The sequence below is a fragment of the Endocarpon pusillum genome (genome assembly GCF_000464535.1).
Source record: "Endocarpon pusillum Z07020 unplaced genomic scaffold C716229, whole genome shotgun sequence".
NCBI classification, from domain to species: domain Eukaryota; kingdom Fungi; phylum Ascomycota; class Eurotiomycetes; order Verrucariales; family Verrucariaceae; genus Endocarpon; species Endocarpon pusillum.
The window spans coordinates 427188-443130 of record NW_006913567.1 but is presented as its reverse complement, the minus strand read 5'-3'; the positions used below and the strand labels follow the sequence as shown (position 1 = coordinate 443130).

General features: G+C 51.6%; 3 protein-coding genes across 3 annotated transcripts; all 3 read right to left on the bottom strand.

Annotated features, from left to right (window-relative positions):
* Window positions 1–21: 21 nt before the first annotated feature.
* EPUS_01491 (uncharacterized protein) lies at window positions 22–2132 on the bottom strand (the record flags this gene model as incomplete). The annotated part of the gene is made up of 4 exons (XM_007788433.1): window positions 22–250; window positions 466–1297; window positions 1376–2003; window positions 2103–2132. 4 exons carry the CDS (start codon window positions 2130–2132, stop codon window positions 22–24), a joined length of 1719 nt encoding a protein of 572 aa, XP_007786623.1.
* Window positions 2133–3050: 918 nt separating this feature from the next.
* On the bottom strand, window positions 3051–5304 carry EPUS_01490 (uncharacterized protein; the record flags this gene model as incomplete). Its single annotated transcript, XM_007788432.1, has 2 exons — window positions 3051–4048; window positions 4098–5304. The coding sequence occupies 2 exons, from the start codon at window positions 5302–5304 to the stop codon at window positions 3051–3053; spliced, it is 2205 nt and encodes a 734-aa protein (XP_007786622.1).
* A 2138-nt stretch (window positions 5305–7442) lies between these two features.
* On the bottom strand, window positions 7443–11246 carry EPUS_01489 (uncharacterized protein; the record flags this gene model as incomplete). The annotated part of the gene is made up of 1 exon (XM_007788431.1): window positions 7443–11246. One exon carries the CDS (start codon window positions 11244–11246, stop codon window positions 7443–7445), a length of 3804 nt encoding a protein of 1267 aa, XP_007786621.1.
* Between the last annotated feature and the right edge of the window lie 4697 nt (window positions 11247–15943).

Genomic DNA, 15943 nt, shown 5'->3' with positions numbered 1-15943 from the left:
CGAGGAGCCGGTCTTTGCCCGTCAGGGAGGCGAGTTGCGACGCCGAGAGCGAGAGCGCCCAGAGGATGACGGTGGCGTGGCTGTGAGGTGGAGCGGGAGGAGGCGGGTAAGCGGTCGAGGGCAAGGGTGCGGAGAGGTCGAGGGCGAAGTTGTTGTTGTCGGTGATAGCCGGGTTCGAGGCAACGGCGACCGCCCCGGCTTCGCTCTCGTCTCGCTTGGCCTTGCGCGCCTCTTTGCGTGCCTTGGCGCGCTTTTGGTTCTTGGTTAGAGCGGTGGTGGTGGCGGCGGCCTTCTCCGTCTCCTCGTGCCAGAGCCATTTGCGTTCCGTCTCGTGCCAGACCGGAGGCGATGATAAGGTCCACGCGTGCTTTGGCAGGTCGTCTCCCGCCCGCCCGAGTCTCTGGTAGGATCAGCGTGGATTTGGCGATGGGTTGGAATCCCGGGCTGGCGAGGAGCTCGTTGTACTTCTGGGAGTAGGGAATGGTTGGATCAGAAGGTATGGCTGTCTTGACGGCGAGGTCCATGGCGATAGAGACATCATCTTGAAGCAGGGTTCCGGTGGGCGATTCTTCGTCTCCCGCTTTGACGGCTTCGAGGAGTGTCTTTAGGTACAGGGAAGACTTGGAGTTGGTAGCTCCCTCGTGCTGTTCACGGTCCAATTGTGCTTCCGTCTCCGAGATCCATTTATTTCTCATCTTACGGTTCTCACGGATAAGTGCATCTCCCCATTTCTTCAGTCTCTTCAAGTTATTCTGCTCCTCCTCCAGATGGAGGCCATCGATCTCTTGGCTAATGTCCTTGTCATGTGCGCTTGCTGTCTTGCTTGCTGGGTTGCTTGCTGGGTCGGATGACTTCAGACCATCTGGAGCCGGCGTAGCCTCTGCACGCGTCGAGGATGCTTGCGACCTGCGCGCTGCCTCTACTTCATCAGGTTTGGAGAGCCATTCGGAGCTAAGCTTTGCTTTGTCGATCATTTGGATGATTTGACGATCGGCCAAGAATGGAAGGTAATCTGCAATGCAGCCTTTCTCGATTTTGTCCAGCTCGATCTTTTGAACAAGGTGTAAAATTGTGTCGTGTGCAGCCTCTCGTTGGAGTCGATCTGTGAGACAGCAGAACATTTCTCCCCAAGACAAGGTCGAGCGTCGAGGTTGCGGGTTGATCGTCTCAAATTTGATGGCCGCCTGATCAGAAGCTCTTGTTGCATGTGTGATGCCGTAGTGTATGTCTGAGAGGTGAATAGTTGTGTTCTGCTGGCTCATCTCTCCAGCCTTTGACACAGAGGGAGGAGCACCTGCTACTAGTCGGTCAGCAGATACTACATACGTAGATTCTGGGCAATGGAGCAAGTCAAGAGGAGAATGTTCTGGCTTACCAGGCAAAGCACTTGAGCCACCGACTGGGGTAGGCGCTGACCGACCGGCTTTACAGTCTGCACATTTCTCCGGACCAGGACATTTTTGGATTGTGCCCGGCACGGTAGCCCGATGATGGTTGTTACCAGCCGAAGTCATGGTAGGAGTAGGTCTTGCATCAGATGGCGCTTGAGTCGATGTTGGCTGCTGCTCGAAGAACTCGATCGTCTGATGAGCCTGACGGTATGCTCGTTTGCTGAAGGGTGCCATCCTGTTGCTCAATGACTTTGTGATTGCTAAAGCACCGAAGGATAAGTCAAATTTTGGCAAGTTTGACGCAGTAGTGGTGGGTGCTGCGGAAGTAGGACGCGGTGTAGAAGTGGCTGCAAAGGCTGAAATGGCGGGACGCTGAGCGGAGGTTGAGTAAACACTTTCTTTCTGTCCTGCTCCAGCGTAGGCAGATGTGGTATCAGGGTCTTGGCGTGGGCCTTTCTTGTAGGTAGGAGAACACTGGAGAAAGTCCACATTGTTCACACCGCTAAGGGCTCTGAAGGGGCTAGCAGGAGCACCGCTTGGTACTGTAGGCACTGTTGACAGTGCTTGGTCTGACTGTGATCCCTCATCAGTGGTCCACTCTTCATCACCCTCCTAAGAGAGAGTAAGCATCTATACAAAGCATATCGGGGTGCCCAATGATTCAGATGTAGGTAGATTGTCGTAGTCGCCTTTATGGGAAGAAATGCTTACCTCGTAGCAAGGAGGACAGTCTGCAGCCATCTTGAGAGGTAGAAGGAAATTTCCTGCGATGGCTAGGTGATAGAAGGAGATGAGATGATGTCCTAGACGGAAGGGAGGCTGACGGGGAAAAATGAATATTGTGATGGGAATCGAAGTTGTGGGAGTGGAAGCTCACGGTCGTCCATTCAGTAATGTGAGAAGAGCTCAGAATGACAGTGAATTCCTAGGGCATCGTGGTCAGGGCATCGTGGTCAGGGTATCGTGATTAGGGCATGGTTAGTGGCGACGACATCATCAGTAGGGCGATCGGAGAAGATCGTGAACACTGCAGGCTGCATTATGGAGACGAATACTGTATCGATGGAGAGAGACAATCACGTATTTTCACCTCTTTGCCATCCCGACTATGGTTCTCAACATCTCCGACCCGAAACATACTTGGTGTGATGGTATTGCAGCCTTTCTCTTTCCTGTATAACAGAACATAGGCACAGAGGTTATCTTTTGTTGAACGGAACGGATCTCAAACTTCGTGAGAAGAGAGCTTGTAAGTATTGATTCAACCGCTCATTCAGAGGCCCCGATACTGCCCGTCTTCCACCATGAACGCTTTGTTGAGCCCTAGAAAAAGTGTAGCCTACAATGACAAAAGATGAGCAGTGGCAGCAGGCAGTCGAAACTTGGAGCCAAACAGAAAGCAGGGAAGGCCAAAGGGCCCTATATTCAGGTGGTAACCTGCTATGCAAAGTATGTTCAACAGCAACTCATCAGAACTCCGAGATCTATGATTTATGTCGTAGTAGCACGCCCAACAGGCCCAAAGAGGCCCAAACGTTTAGCCATTAACCTGGTATCTTTGCTCAAACGCTGCCCAAAACAGATCAAGACATGAATCAAAGTGCCAAAAAGGAATGAGGTTGAAAGAAGCGTTAGCGTGCTTGGCAGGGGCATGTGTCCTCACCAGCCACCATGACCACCACCACCACCACTACTACCAGCAGGATAGGCCAACCCGTTGTTCGCCACATAACTTTCATTGATGTCGCTGTCATCGTATCCAAAATCCCCCCCGCTGCCGGCATCAAAGCTGTTCCTGCCCATGCCGACATCGCTGAGGTCGCCGGTATCGTCACCTTGTGGAAGGGCGGCCCAATCGATGTTGCTTAGGGCCGGATATTGAGCCAGGAGGGCAGCAGGTAAAGCGAAGCCACCGCCGCCTGAGGCGTCCACGTTCATCATCATCGGCTGTTGCACAGGCTGAAGAGAACCTGCTGCAAAATGTGCTTGCTGTTCCAACATTCTGTTTCGAGCTCTTTCTGCGGCTTCTTCCTCAAGCAATGGCTTGATGCACATCCTACCCGCCTCCGATCGGAAATGCCGGCCCAGAGCGTCCGCTCGAGCGAATTTACGGCCACAGCCCCAATGCTCTCCAGAACCTAGACCACCTTTGCAGACAAATTTCTTCTCGCCAGAATGCAATCCCTCGTGCCGTTTTCTGTCGTGCTGCCGAGCAAAGGCTTTGCCACACACTGTACACACAAATGGGCGCTCATCGGTGTGGGTACGGAGGTGCGATCGGAGATTGTAAGCTCGAGTAAATCGTTTGGGGCAAAGAGTGCATTGGAATGTCGCAGGATGTTTTTGGACGCGAGTGGAAGAGGCGGCGGGAGAGGCATTCGGTCGGCTTGGGTCAGCCAGATCAAGGATGTAATCGCGAGTGGGTATGGAAGACGTTGACTGGCGACGGTTTTTCTCGATACGGCCTGAGACCGGACCCGGAGAAGACTCTCGAGATGCTGGCCCCAAACCTGGGGAAAGTGAACGCACAGAAGCATTGTCTGAAAGAGTGCTGAGTGAGGGCGAGTGTGGCCGGGCGGCAGGAGAGGTAGATCTTGATGCGGGCCTCGAACTCGATCTTCCCACGTGAGGATCAGATTTGCTGCGGCCACGGGCTCCTAGAGGATGGATTAGCAAAGATCAGATAAAATGCATGCTGTCACATACTGGTCGGTGGACTGAGATTGTCGCCTAGCTGGTTTGTTTCCGGCTCAAAACTTGCCTGGCGCGAAACAGGAGCTGCCGGTTCAATATTGATGGTTGGTGCCGGAAATTGATCTGCTTGGCCCATATCTGACACGACAGAGGCGTGTCGAGCATGCATTTGAGACATACCTCCGAAGGACTCGTCTGGCTGTGTGGTGTAGATCTCTGGCCCAGGGCCCACCATGTGATTTGGCATTCCCTGCTGCTGCACGAAGTCTGATCCCATGCCCAAACCATGACTGTGCTGTGGGACCAGCCGAGGTGACATGTAAGGACTGTGACCAGGGCTGACCTGAGCTTGCTGCTGATCATTGATGCTGAAGTCCTCAATTCCGAAGGCGTTCATCGCATCGTGCTGTGCACCCATCATGGGAGAGTGGTTGTTCTCAATCGACTCCCCAACTTCCGCCTGAGGCAGAAATGGCGACGGGGCATTGGAAGACAGTTCTGAATGGTCCGAAGGGGCTCTCCTGTGCTCGCGGTGCTGTTGAAAGGACATTCCTTGCCATTCCGCTGGCCCTGTGCCATGAGGATACGCTGCACTTGCAGGATCTAATGATTGATGTCGAGAATGCTGAGGGGTGTAGAACTGGCCCTGTGTTGACGCAGGTGATCCCGGCTGACCGGGCGAAGGAAGATTCTCTGGCGATAGCAGATTCGGGGGTGTTGAGGCATGTGATGAGGGCATCTTGCTGAGGTTCGCAGGATTGATGTTCGGTTGGTTTGGATCGTAGGTGGGGTCAAGGGCAAAATTGGTGTGGCTAAAATCTCCCTGCATGTTGTTACCCCCGTTTGCAAACATGAATTCTTTGCAGTTCAGGAGGAACGGATTACTAAACGCCTGGCTGTCTTGGAGTCCGAGCGGCTGATTGTGTTGGAAAACGCCCTGATTGAGATGATTGTTCTCGTACAGGGTGCTATCTGCGCCAGTGGTCTGAGGGAGGGTTTGGGATTGCGCCGAGGATTCTGGATAAGGTGAAGTGTACTGGAGTGAGGAGTTGGTGCCGGCTTGTGCGAATCTTCCAGTGGTGAAGGTTGAATTGTTGACGGCCGGGTCTAGCCCAAGCTTAGAGGTCGCATTGTGGTATCGGTGTGGAGAAGGCTGCGGACTTATGTGATTGGAATGACCTTGCGACGGCGATCTCCCCCTGGGTATGTCATAATCCATCTTGCAGACCCGTTTCCTAGAATAGTAGACGAGGTAGGTAACTTGCAGCAAATGTCGGTGGATGGTTGGATGGAGAGGCGGAGCAGCAATGATAGTCGCAGGCTTGTGCAATCAACCTCTAGTCGAGAACCGAGGATATGGCGGATGGAACAACGTGCTGACCAGGCGGGTAAAAGTGTACCTTGTCTATATCTGTGGCGCAAGGGCCATCTAAGCTCTGCCGGATAGTTTCAGATTGTTTCAGGACCAATATTGGTGGAGTGGCACCCAGATAAGCCGCAGAGAGGCTATGCTGAATAATGGGCACCAACGTCGCTGGCAGGTCGGAAATAGCCGGGACTTCCCTTCCGCGCTTGTTTGAAATGTAGATATGTGATGAGAAGAGTGATGGTGACGAAGAATTGAGTGCGCGGGTTGAATGCTCTCAGGCCGGGTGGATAGGGAGGAAGCGGAGGAAGATGAGGAGTGGAGTGAGGGCAGCTGGCGAACGCGGGCTGGAGGACGTGGTGGTGACCACAACAAATGACTGGGACTGCTGTGGCTGCGGACATTCAAGGCAACAGAGAAAAATGATCAAGGGCTTGCATTGACATTGATGCAATGCCTGACTGCCGGCGGGACGTTTGTTCTCGAAACTGTCGTCTGCGAGCCGTGCTGCTCATCGAGCACAGCAAAGTATGCGCTAACCCTAAGTTAGGGAACTGAGTACTCCGTACAGGGCTGTTGAAACTGGGCGATAGCCAGCAGGACAGCCCATCAGCATTATCAAATCATTCTTCCAACTCGCCACGTCCCCGGGTCGCCAGGTCCCAAATCCATCGAAGGGCCATGAGATAATAGGTCGAAGCTTAAGCATCATACCGTCGACAGTGTCCATAGGGCCAAGTCGAAATTAGGTGAATACTGTTCCCTACTGCCTGCAGACCATGCTCATTGGTCAACGGAGGCCAAAATTGGAAGCGCGTTTGCTAAGCCTCGTGGCTGAGTGGCAGCCGATAAGTTGACCAGATCGGCTATCCAAGCCCGGCGTTTCAAGACCAGATAAGATGCTGTCTAAGATACTGTCCTTGAAGCGTGGTGTAGGTCTTTCCCAGCACTAGGTGAGTGATGGTTACTGGAATAACATGAATACCAGACAACAATGCAACAATGCCATTAACATTGGATCTGGCTATGGTCTGCAAACTATGCCCAAGATCCCTCCTCTCGAAGAACTGAAGCACATCTATTCATTTTTCTGCGCACAAAATTAGTATCAAAAGACTCGTTACTGCTGACGGTGACCAAATGACTTCATCCACTTGCACAGTTCAAGGTCCCGAGCACGAGGATGGATAAGTAGTGCTACGACATGTGATGAGGACGTTGGAAACTACGAGGACACTACAGAGGTCAGGTACCAGTAGTATAACTGGTACAACTGGTACTCGGTAGTACTACTAGTAAGTAACTAGTAGTACCACTAGTAGTTAGTAGTAAGTAGCACTGCCACTGCCAACACTCAGCGGAACACAGCAAGGCAGACTCGATACCCATCCAGCGGGCTCTAAGTCGGCACAATTTATCATGTGTCGTCAATGATATCCCGCCCGGGAAAGCACCTTCCCAGTGTCACTGAAATGTTACTATACAGCTAATGATAGATAACTCCGCCCACACCAAGCTCTTCAAAGCTCAATCATTCTGGCCGCAAAAGTACAGGAGAGAAGAGGTCTTGACCAGGTAACCATCTCTGCCACTTTTACCTTGACTCTTCGCTCTTTTCAACTCAGGTAGAAAAACGGAACGAGTTTCAGAATCTGCAGCGTGCTGCTGCTGCTGCTGCCTCCTCCATCGCTAGATTGCTTAGAGGGAGTGGCCTTTCAAAGGTGAAAGGGGAAAAACAATGCTGTCTATATGCTCGCTCTGTAAGAAACTGTCTCTGCCGCCGTTTTCTTGAGCACGCATTTCTCGTCTTCCTTCTTAGACCGCTTAACATACCGGTGCGCCCGACGCCTCGCAAAGACATTGAAATATTGGGGTATCTGAAAGTGATTTTGGTTGGAAAACTTTTCGTTTGATAGAGAGAAAGAGTTTGTGGGGATGCCCGTTTAGATACCTTTGTACCAAAGATATAGATCATTCCATGCAGTGACTCGTCATGTTTTGGCCTTACTCGCAGTGCTTCGCTTGCGTGGCCGCCCAAATGTCAAGCCTTCATCTTCAGAACTACACTCATCTTCCGACGAGCCCGATGTCGAACCGACACCTTGCAGGGTGCCTCCTGCATGCATGGTTGAGGGTTTCTCATGAGTAGTAACCGTCTGACCGGTGCTCATCAGAGACTGCACCTCTTTCTCATCCAGCAGGGTAAGTGCTCCTTTACGTCGTAGTGGAGGGTCCTCTGGGTAGATAGATGATGCTCCTGACGCGACCGATGGAATGCTTGGATGCGAAGTACTTTGTGAGATGCCACCATGTTCTGCCGCTACTGACGAGGCGATGGTACTGGCGGATGGTGGGTTGGAGAGAGGTATTCGCCCGTTGCCTTCATCTTGCATGTCAGCAAGGACATGCTCGTGGTGAGTCTCATCGTCCGGAGATGGTGGACAGTCAAGATCTGGCCGCCGGCTTCCAAGCCTGGACGCAGCTCGCTCAGCATCAATGTCTGCGTCAAGCTTCAGCCGACGTCGATTTACCTCTTGCGCACGTTCAAAAGCCTCGGCCGAAGACGACGGTGGCTGAAACAACGAGACCCGACGCGGCTGAGGACTCAAGGGGCGCGTTTGAGTCGGCATCTCTTGTAGCGGGTTGGTATCTGCTCTCAAAGCCTCGGGTGTGGTAACCTTGCCGGAGGCTGTTGCGTTGCTGACTGCTATGCTTGGCTCGGAATGGCCGGTACTTTCCGGAGATCTACCGTCTGCTGACGAGGAGCGACTACTATCTAGAGGATGCCTTTCTCGGCTCCTCATACCCGACAAACGTTTTCCGGCACCCGAGAAGATATTTCCAATGCTTGTGGCTGTTGTCTCAAATATATCTGGGGTCTGAAGCTCTTGATGCTCCGTGACAAGTAGACTTGATCGACCAGCCTTTGGCTGTGGTGCTCGAATGGTCTTGGTCGAGTCGGCAGTCGACAACGCCGAGAGCATCCTCTCCGGACCATGTGGACGTGACGTTTTCTCCGTCTCGAGAAGTGGGCTACAGCCTGTGGATAAAGCCTTTACCCCTTGACTCGAGGTGTTATGGTCAAAGTATGAACGATTGTCCTCATAGCCTGGACTGACGACGTGACTTTGCGACAGAGGATGGTGCTCTCCTTCGCGGGAAGCCTTGAGCGCTGTGGCAAATTCATCTCCACGGACGCTCGCTCGGCGACCGAACTTGCTATTTTTGTCTTTGCCCACAGTCGACCCGCTCGAGCCAGAGTGTGGTGCAATAGACTCGGCCGAAGCGCTTGCGGATGTGGCTACACTGGTCGCACGTCTGCGGCTCTCTCGTGCTTTAGTCATCAAACTGCCTGCGATGCCTTTGACACCATCTAGCGCACGCTCTAGGACAGTCTTCTTGACCACGGCGTGAGAGACATCCATCTCGCTCACAACGATTTTCTCCTTGCCATGCCTCCTGGGATCGGTGTCTCCAATCCATCGGCCAGGATTCTCAATCCCTTCCACGACCCAAGGATGCTTCTTAGCATTTTCGATTGATATGCGATGAGCCGGGTCTTTGATGAGCAACAGCCTGATCAGCTCCCGAAGAGTTTCTGGAACATCTTCATAGATAAGCTCGCTATCCGCACGTTTTGCGCTATTGGAGACCTGCCCCATGTGGACTTGCGAACTTGCACGAGAATCTGGACCAAGCTCGACTGGTTTGAGTCTTTGCATTGGTATGAAGACCTCTTCCTGGATGATCTTCTGTATGAGGCCGTACTCACTATCGGCTAAGAATGGGATTCGGCCGTATATCATGCAGTAGAGAGTGACCCCAAGTGCCCACATGTCGATCGCTCCAGTGATTGTTGGTGTCTTACCGCCTTCGAAAATACTGGTCTCCCAGTAGACCAGTTCAGGAGCAAAGAAGGCAGGTGTCCCAACGGTTCTAGCCAAGGCAATGGGATCGTCCATCTCTTTGGCCTCTTGCTCGCTCAGCTTGTCACTAAGCTTATCAAATTCGTCGTCTCGCAGTGGCTTTCCAAGATACGATACGCCGAAGTCGGATATCTTGACGTGACCATCACTCGTAACCAAGAGGTTGGCAGGCTTGATGTCTCGGTGGATGATGCCTTGGAAATGGAGAAACTCGAGTCCCAGAAGAGTGTCACGGAAAGCGGACTTAGCTTCAGCAAGCGTAAGGGTGGGCACGTAGGAGTACTCGTCGTCATCGTCGTCCCAATGCTCGGAAGATTGGTGTGAGATCGTACTCGTGTTTGCAAGACTTTCCCTGCGCAGTTGAGCATACTGTGACCACTGATCCTGTTCGCCATGATCTGAAGGCACACTTGGTGCGTCGTTAGAAATCGTCCCTGCTCCGCCGGAAGAGTGCGTTGTTGTCGAGACAACTCGGTTGATGGTGGGAGATTCAGCATCGTCGTCTTCTTCCGCTCCATATTCCAAGCTCCAATAGGGAACAGGGTTCTGACCTACAGCCCTGGCTCGATCTAGGATGCGCTGGCGGTACATGCGTGCCCTTCGCATGATCAGCATGTCCTGGTCGAACGTCTCTGTGGTTTCCTTTCTGCCCTGACGCTCAAATTCTAGGCGTCGGTTGTTGATTAGGATAATCTCTCGAAGACCCTTCTTACGCCATCTTATCTCGCCGTGTTCGACATACTCCAGGACAATATAGACTTTCTTTTTGTTTGGATCATCAATCACTTCCAACAAGCTGACCACATTTGGATGTCGTGCTTTCTTCAAAATGGCGACCTCTTTCTTCACTCGGTCCTCCGGTGCACCGAGTTTGCCCAGACGACGCTTGCTCGAGAATCTGGGCACGATCTTAACCGCTACACGAGTTCCATTTTCGAGGTTCTGACCGAGCTTGACTTTGCCATGCTCACCACGTCCGATCTCTGTCAAAACCTCATAGCTGTTGATAAGCTTGTTTCCGGTGAACATATCGTGCTCTATTTCAGCGATATGGGTCTCTTTTGGTGTCAAAAGATGTGAGGGATGCAGGCGTGGGCTTGCTTCGCTGCCTGCGATCTCGGCCACAGTCGCGGAATTGGAGGGTTGAGGGCCTCGGAGTGAAAAAAGACCTGGGCTCGAGACTGGGGTGTTGCCAGCTGTTTTGGCGCCTTGAACAGAATTGGTGCGGTCACGACCCGACCAGGGAGAGGCCGAGAAAGACGTAAACAGCGAATTTTGCGATGGGTTTGAGCTTCGAGTCCGTAACGGAGGGGCAGGTCTCTGAGAATGAAGAGCTGCAAAAGACTGATCGGGGTACGTGGGTAAGTCGTCTGCAATTCTTGGCGGATCAATGTATGATAATGAAGGCGACTTAGAGTGCATGCTATCACCTCGTTGTCGGGACCTCGAGCGAGAACCTTGTGCGGACCTTGCTCTGCCAATATTGTAGCCATAGTATGCACCCAGTGTGTCGGCCTCCTCTCCTAGTGCATTGAGCGAGGCTGAAGAGGTCTGAGCTGAAGACGGCACTGATGTAGGCTGCCCGGGCGTTACCAGATGAGGACTGCGAAATCTACTATGGCCGGCAAAATACCCATCTCCAACTGAGGTAGATCCACAGGGTGTTTTAGGCCGATATCTTACGGCTGTAGGTGAGGGATCAGAGCTTGAAGGGCTCGGTAACGCTGGCGACGACGTTGCACCAACATGCAAAGCTGTTCTGATGGAGGTAGCGTCGGTTGCCGGCGTCTGCATGGAGCCCTGGCTAGTTAGCTCGGGCTCGTTATCGCCGCGAGAAACCGTAGGGTCCTCATCTGCTGTTGAAGCCATGGTGGCAGCCGAGCAGGGCTACACCTGTGGTGGTATCGCCCTGCGCAAATGTTTGGGCTCATCCAGTGAGATTGATCCAGATACGTTGTGCTTCGCTGCTCCTGCTACTCACTGCTAACCAAGTGGGCTTGTTGCGATATCATGGTGATCGAGTAGATAAGTAGCCGTAGTTCAGGGATCCACAACAACTGAGCCTGGGACCATTATACGGTGTGCGAATGTGCTCCGAAAATGTTGATGGCAAGGATTGGGAGGTAGACGGCACGACCGTGTAGACAGTGGAGCTCGTATCGGTAGGGTCTTTAGGCCGTGTAGATCTCGGTCGTGACGTGGTTGACAGGTGAGACAAGCAAGGAACTCGTAGAGAATGGTGCCTGTGTGCACAATATCATGTGAGTGATCAAGGCAAATGGTGGTGGTGGTGGAAGAGAGAACAAAAGTCAGGTGTGTATTGCTTACGAAAATGTGAGCCAAGGTGGTGGGTGGTGGGCTGCTCTGCGGCAGGAACAGAATCGAAAAGAGTTGAGGTGGGATCTGCGTTGAGAAGCGGACGGTTCGCCGCCCCCAAGATAGCTCCGCCTCAGGGCTGATAAGAGCACAAGTGACCGGTGGTAGGCTGGGCAAACTGGCAAATGACACCGTAAAAGGGGTGTCTTGAACAACAATTGACCTGACTGAACTGCTTTGGTGTCGACTTAGGAAGAAACATACATCGTGAGAAGAGCAGTAGGAAAGGCAGAGGCGAAGAAGACGGTGATGATAAACGGTAATGCTGCTGCTGCTGATGGAGCTTGTCAGTTATGTCACCGACTACTACTCCTACGTATGGTGGAGTCGTGTGCCTAAAACCCCGGGTTTTCCATCCTAGTGGGCTCGCTAAGAACGATTTTTGATGGTGTGAAGAGTTTCAAGTGAATGTTTAGGAGTGATTAGTTACGGCAGTGACGCCACTGCCAAAGCGTGAAGGGGATTTTGATAGGTGGAGGTCTTGGGAAAGGGAGGGTTCACGGCGAAGTGGAGATTTTATCGTTGGGACGAGGGCCAGCTGCCGCATCGGTCTCCGCAGCTACTGGAGTATTTGTGAGAACAACAAGGGAGGTTCGTCTATTTAGCAACAGGACTTCATTGCAATACGGCAGAAAGGGAGGGGAAAGGGAGGGGAGAAGGGTTCAAGCTCGCTGGTCTCGGGCGTATTTCAAGTGCTGTGAGTTGTTGCTAAAGTAACTTATGGGGAGCAGGGGCGTTGCAAAATTGAGCTTGACATGCGAGAAATCGAGGTCCCAACCCAATTGACCACCCTAGTTAGCATTAGGCCAAAAGCATCATTAAATTAAGGGATCACTGGTATTTCCCAGCGCGCTGCACCGCTCTTGTACCACCTTTATAAACCACCGAAAGTTCCTGCAGAAGGGAGTCTGTGCTGACTTTACCCCAATCACTTAGATGCATCTTACGCCATCCTCTCTTCGATACCCTGCATCTGCCATGAGGTTTTCAATCATTGGTCAGGTGCCCCGCATATCATTCTTGTACATAGAAATGCCGACTTGGTAGAACATTGGCAATTAAAATGTAACACCCTGTTGGGAGCCACACCTAACCTTGCCCAGCCGTTTTACATGATGAGAATCCTCTTCTGCTAACTACGTAGTAAAGATTTTGATAGAAAAATGTCTCCTGCTTGCTGCAGAACACGAGGTGGCCTGTTTGTTGATCTGTCGATTCGCCCATCTTTCACGGCATGGTGGCAAGATTTGTCCACCTAACATCCAGCTAGCACTGCACCTTTCTTTTCCAGGTGCTTGGCACTCCAACATCCCCAGACTACTAGTTATCTACTACTACCTTTCTCCCTCAAAAGTCTCTCCTAATGGGGACCATTGCTTGAGAGTGGCCAACCTTACCACGTACTCTACGATGACTACTGAGCTCCAGCGCCCGTACTCACAGCTGAGGTGACCAGTAGTCTCTCTCCCATAGAAACTCATTCCAGCATTCCCCAACCGATTATTATGAATGTACTGCGCAAAATGCAGTTATTGTGACTGTGGTGTACTGATCACTCAGAGCATACACGCAGATGCACCAAAAGAACGATTCCGTGAAAAGACTTTTAGTCGAACTCGGCATCTGGGCGGGCAGAGTTTCTTTGGGAGGCCGAGACTCATCTCTCAAGTGATGGATCCTCGTTATGGAGTAGTGCAGCCCGGCCAGAGATTTACTGATCAGCATTGGTTCCGCTAGGGTCCTTTCCCTCTACCATATGCAAGACGGTAGATCAGAAGCCTCTTCTTGCGCTTGTCAGGAGCATGCATAGACTTCTCCTCTTCACGTAGTACCCGTTTAGGCTTGTCACTGTTGCTGTACTACCATGTAGATTCCACTTCCTCATGATTGAATTTCTACGTCGTTAAGGACGGAGACCATCGAAGTGTACGTAGTATCTCTCTTCAATGTTCAGAAGCGGGCTAAGGAACAAAGACCCACATCTATCCATTTTCCATAAGCATGGTCGTGGACCTTGGACCATGGACCATGGTTCCCACTCTCTGGGGTATGACAGACAGCATCATTTATCAATTGAGCCATCTTGCAGCCTGCACGCGCGCCAGTCATCCAGCTACGTAGTACTGATCTTCTTTTGTGGTCCCGGACTTGCAAGTATCCTCCCTGACCATTCACTTCATCTTAGTTAGCGTAGAGTCTCCCTCTCACCCATCCACCTCAGCGACTTTGCCAAGGCCAGCCACAGCGGATGAATCTGCCGATCATCATCGTCTTGCTCAATGTCCTTGTCGAGTCTACAGCTCTCCACTCATTCCTAGCTGACCAACCACACAACTTACGGCTGACAAGCACACCAGCATCAGTGTCCGTTGCATAGCCATATCGTAATGTCAGAGATCTGATGGCAACTTTTGTTTCATAGAAGGAAAGTACCATTTGACCACTCAAGTCCAAGGTATGACACCAACATTCAGCGCCCGTGACGACCAGAATGCGGTTTTCCACAATTCGATGCATGCCTCCAGTGATCTAGACCTGTGGTCACAATTGAAATTCAAAAAGCAGCTTAAAAATTCAGGCCTGGTCTCCACCCTTCTTAGCTCCACCTGAGCTGTATTGTGTTACAACAAACGTCGTTATTGCTTGCTCGCCTGGACTACTTGAAGGGGTCTGCCGCCAACATGCATTAGCCAGACCTGTATCACTGCATGATCCTTCTTAGTGTGCATGGAATGCTGCAGCAGAAGTGGCACAGGGGGAAATACAATTGGCCTTAACGACTGCGTTGAGACTACTACGGTAGGAGGCATAATGATTGTCACCTGCGCACTAGTAAGTAACGTCATTAACAGCGCTCATACAGATACCCTGTTGCTCTGTACGAATGCTTACTGTCGCCATTCTACGCGCGTTTTGTTGATTTTACGCATTATTCTACTGATTCTATCTCATTCTGCGCCATCTACAAATTCTCAATGCTAACAAGATACAAGACATTTGTTGATGCTAAAGAAATGCACACTTTGATACTGAGAAAAATAGACTAGTTTCTAATCGAGCAATTTTGTGGCGTTCTATCTTGGCGTTACAAACAGTTACTAGTACGCAGGTGACAATCATTATGCCTCCTACCGTAGTAACTACAGCTCGTACCGCAGCTGTCAACAGCTGAAAGGAGGTCCTACGCCAGATCTGTACCATGCACGTTGCATTTGATCTGCCACCGGAAGCTGTCAGAACTTATCGTGTGAACTCTAAGGAGTATGCCAGTGAGCTCGATGTGCAGTACGAGTATAACCCGTCATCGGGACTCCGAGAGCCGCAAGAGTCTACCGTGAGCACTTTGCAGGTCGCGGAAGCAGCATCTTCAGCAGCTCACCTAGCGCGAGGGATCGCATCACCAATGGCATGGCATGGCTGCACACGCTGCATTTCCCCACTTATTTCCATAGCTATAATACTCCGTGAAGAAATTGGCACGATATGCATCACGATGTTGGGATCGTTGTTACCCTCTCTGCCTTATCTAAATTGCCCGGTTCGGTTCCGATGCCGTTACCTGGACCTCCGTCTTGCTGATTCTCCATTCGAATGACGAATGCACATTGCTCCTAAGACATTACTATTCAAATTCTACATCCGCTGTCTGCAATACTGAAACTGACTGACGACAGGGATGAACTCTCGGATCTCAACCGAACGTGCATGCAAGGATACCGATTTCGTTAATAGTCCGATGAAGACTAAGGCAGGTGAAATGCCAGGAAGGAATGGAGAACTCCTGCGCACTTCAGAACGTTGGAGATACAGAGAAGTCACACTACACCACAGCAGCGCATAGGAAAATTGATGCCAGCCTCCCCCCTACTCCGTGCAGGATCTCGAGACGGAAAATGCTCATCACACCGCACGAGAAACTGCACAACGCCCTAAAGGACTAGTTCACCCTGCCCAACTGCTTGATCTCGATAGCGAGATCAAGTCAAACCTGCAAAGCAAGATGAGGGAGCTTATCCTACAGGCACACTCCATCACACGGAGGTCATAAAATCCCAAAGCGGAAAACAAATACGTATTGTGAATGTTCGTATTTATCCCTCATTTCAGCACACCCTCTTTCCTGCACCGGAAGACGGCCTCCAACCGAGCTATGGGTACTTGGGAAACGAAAGTGTGTGCGGCCAGGCGTT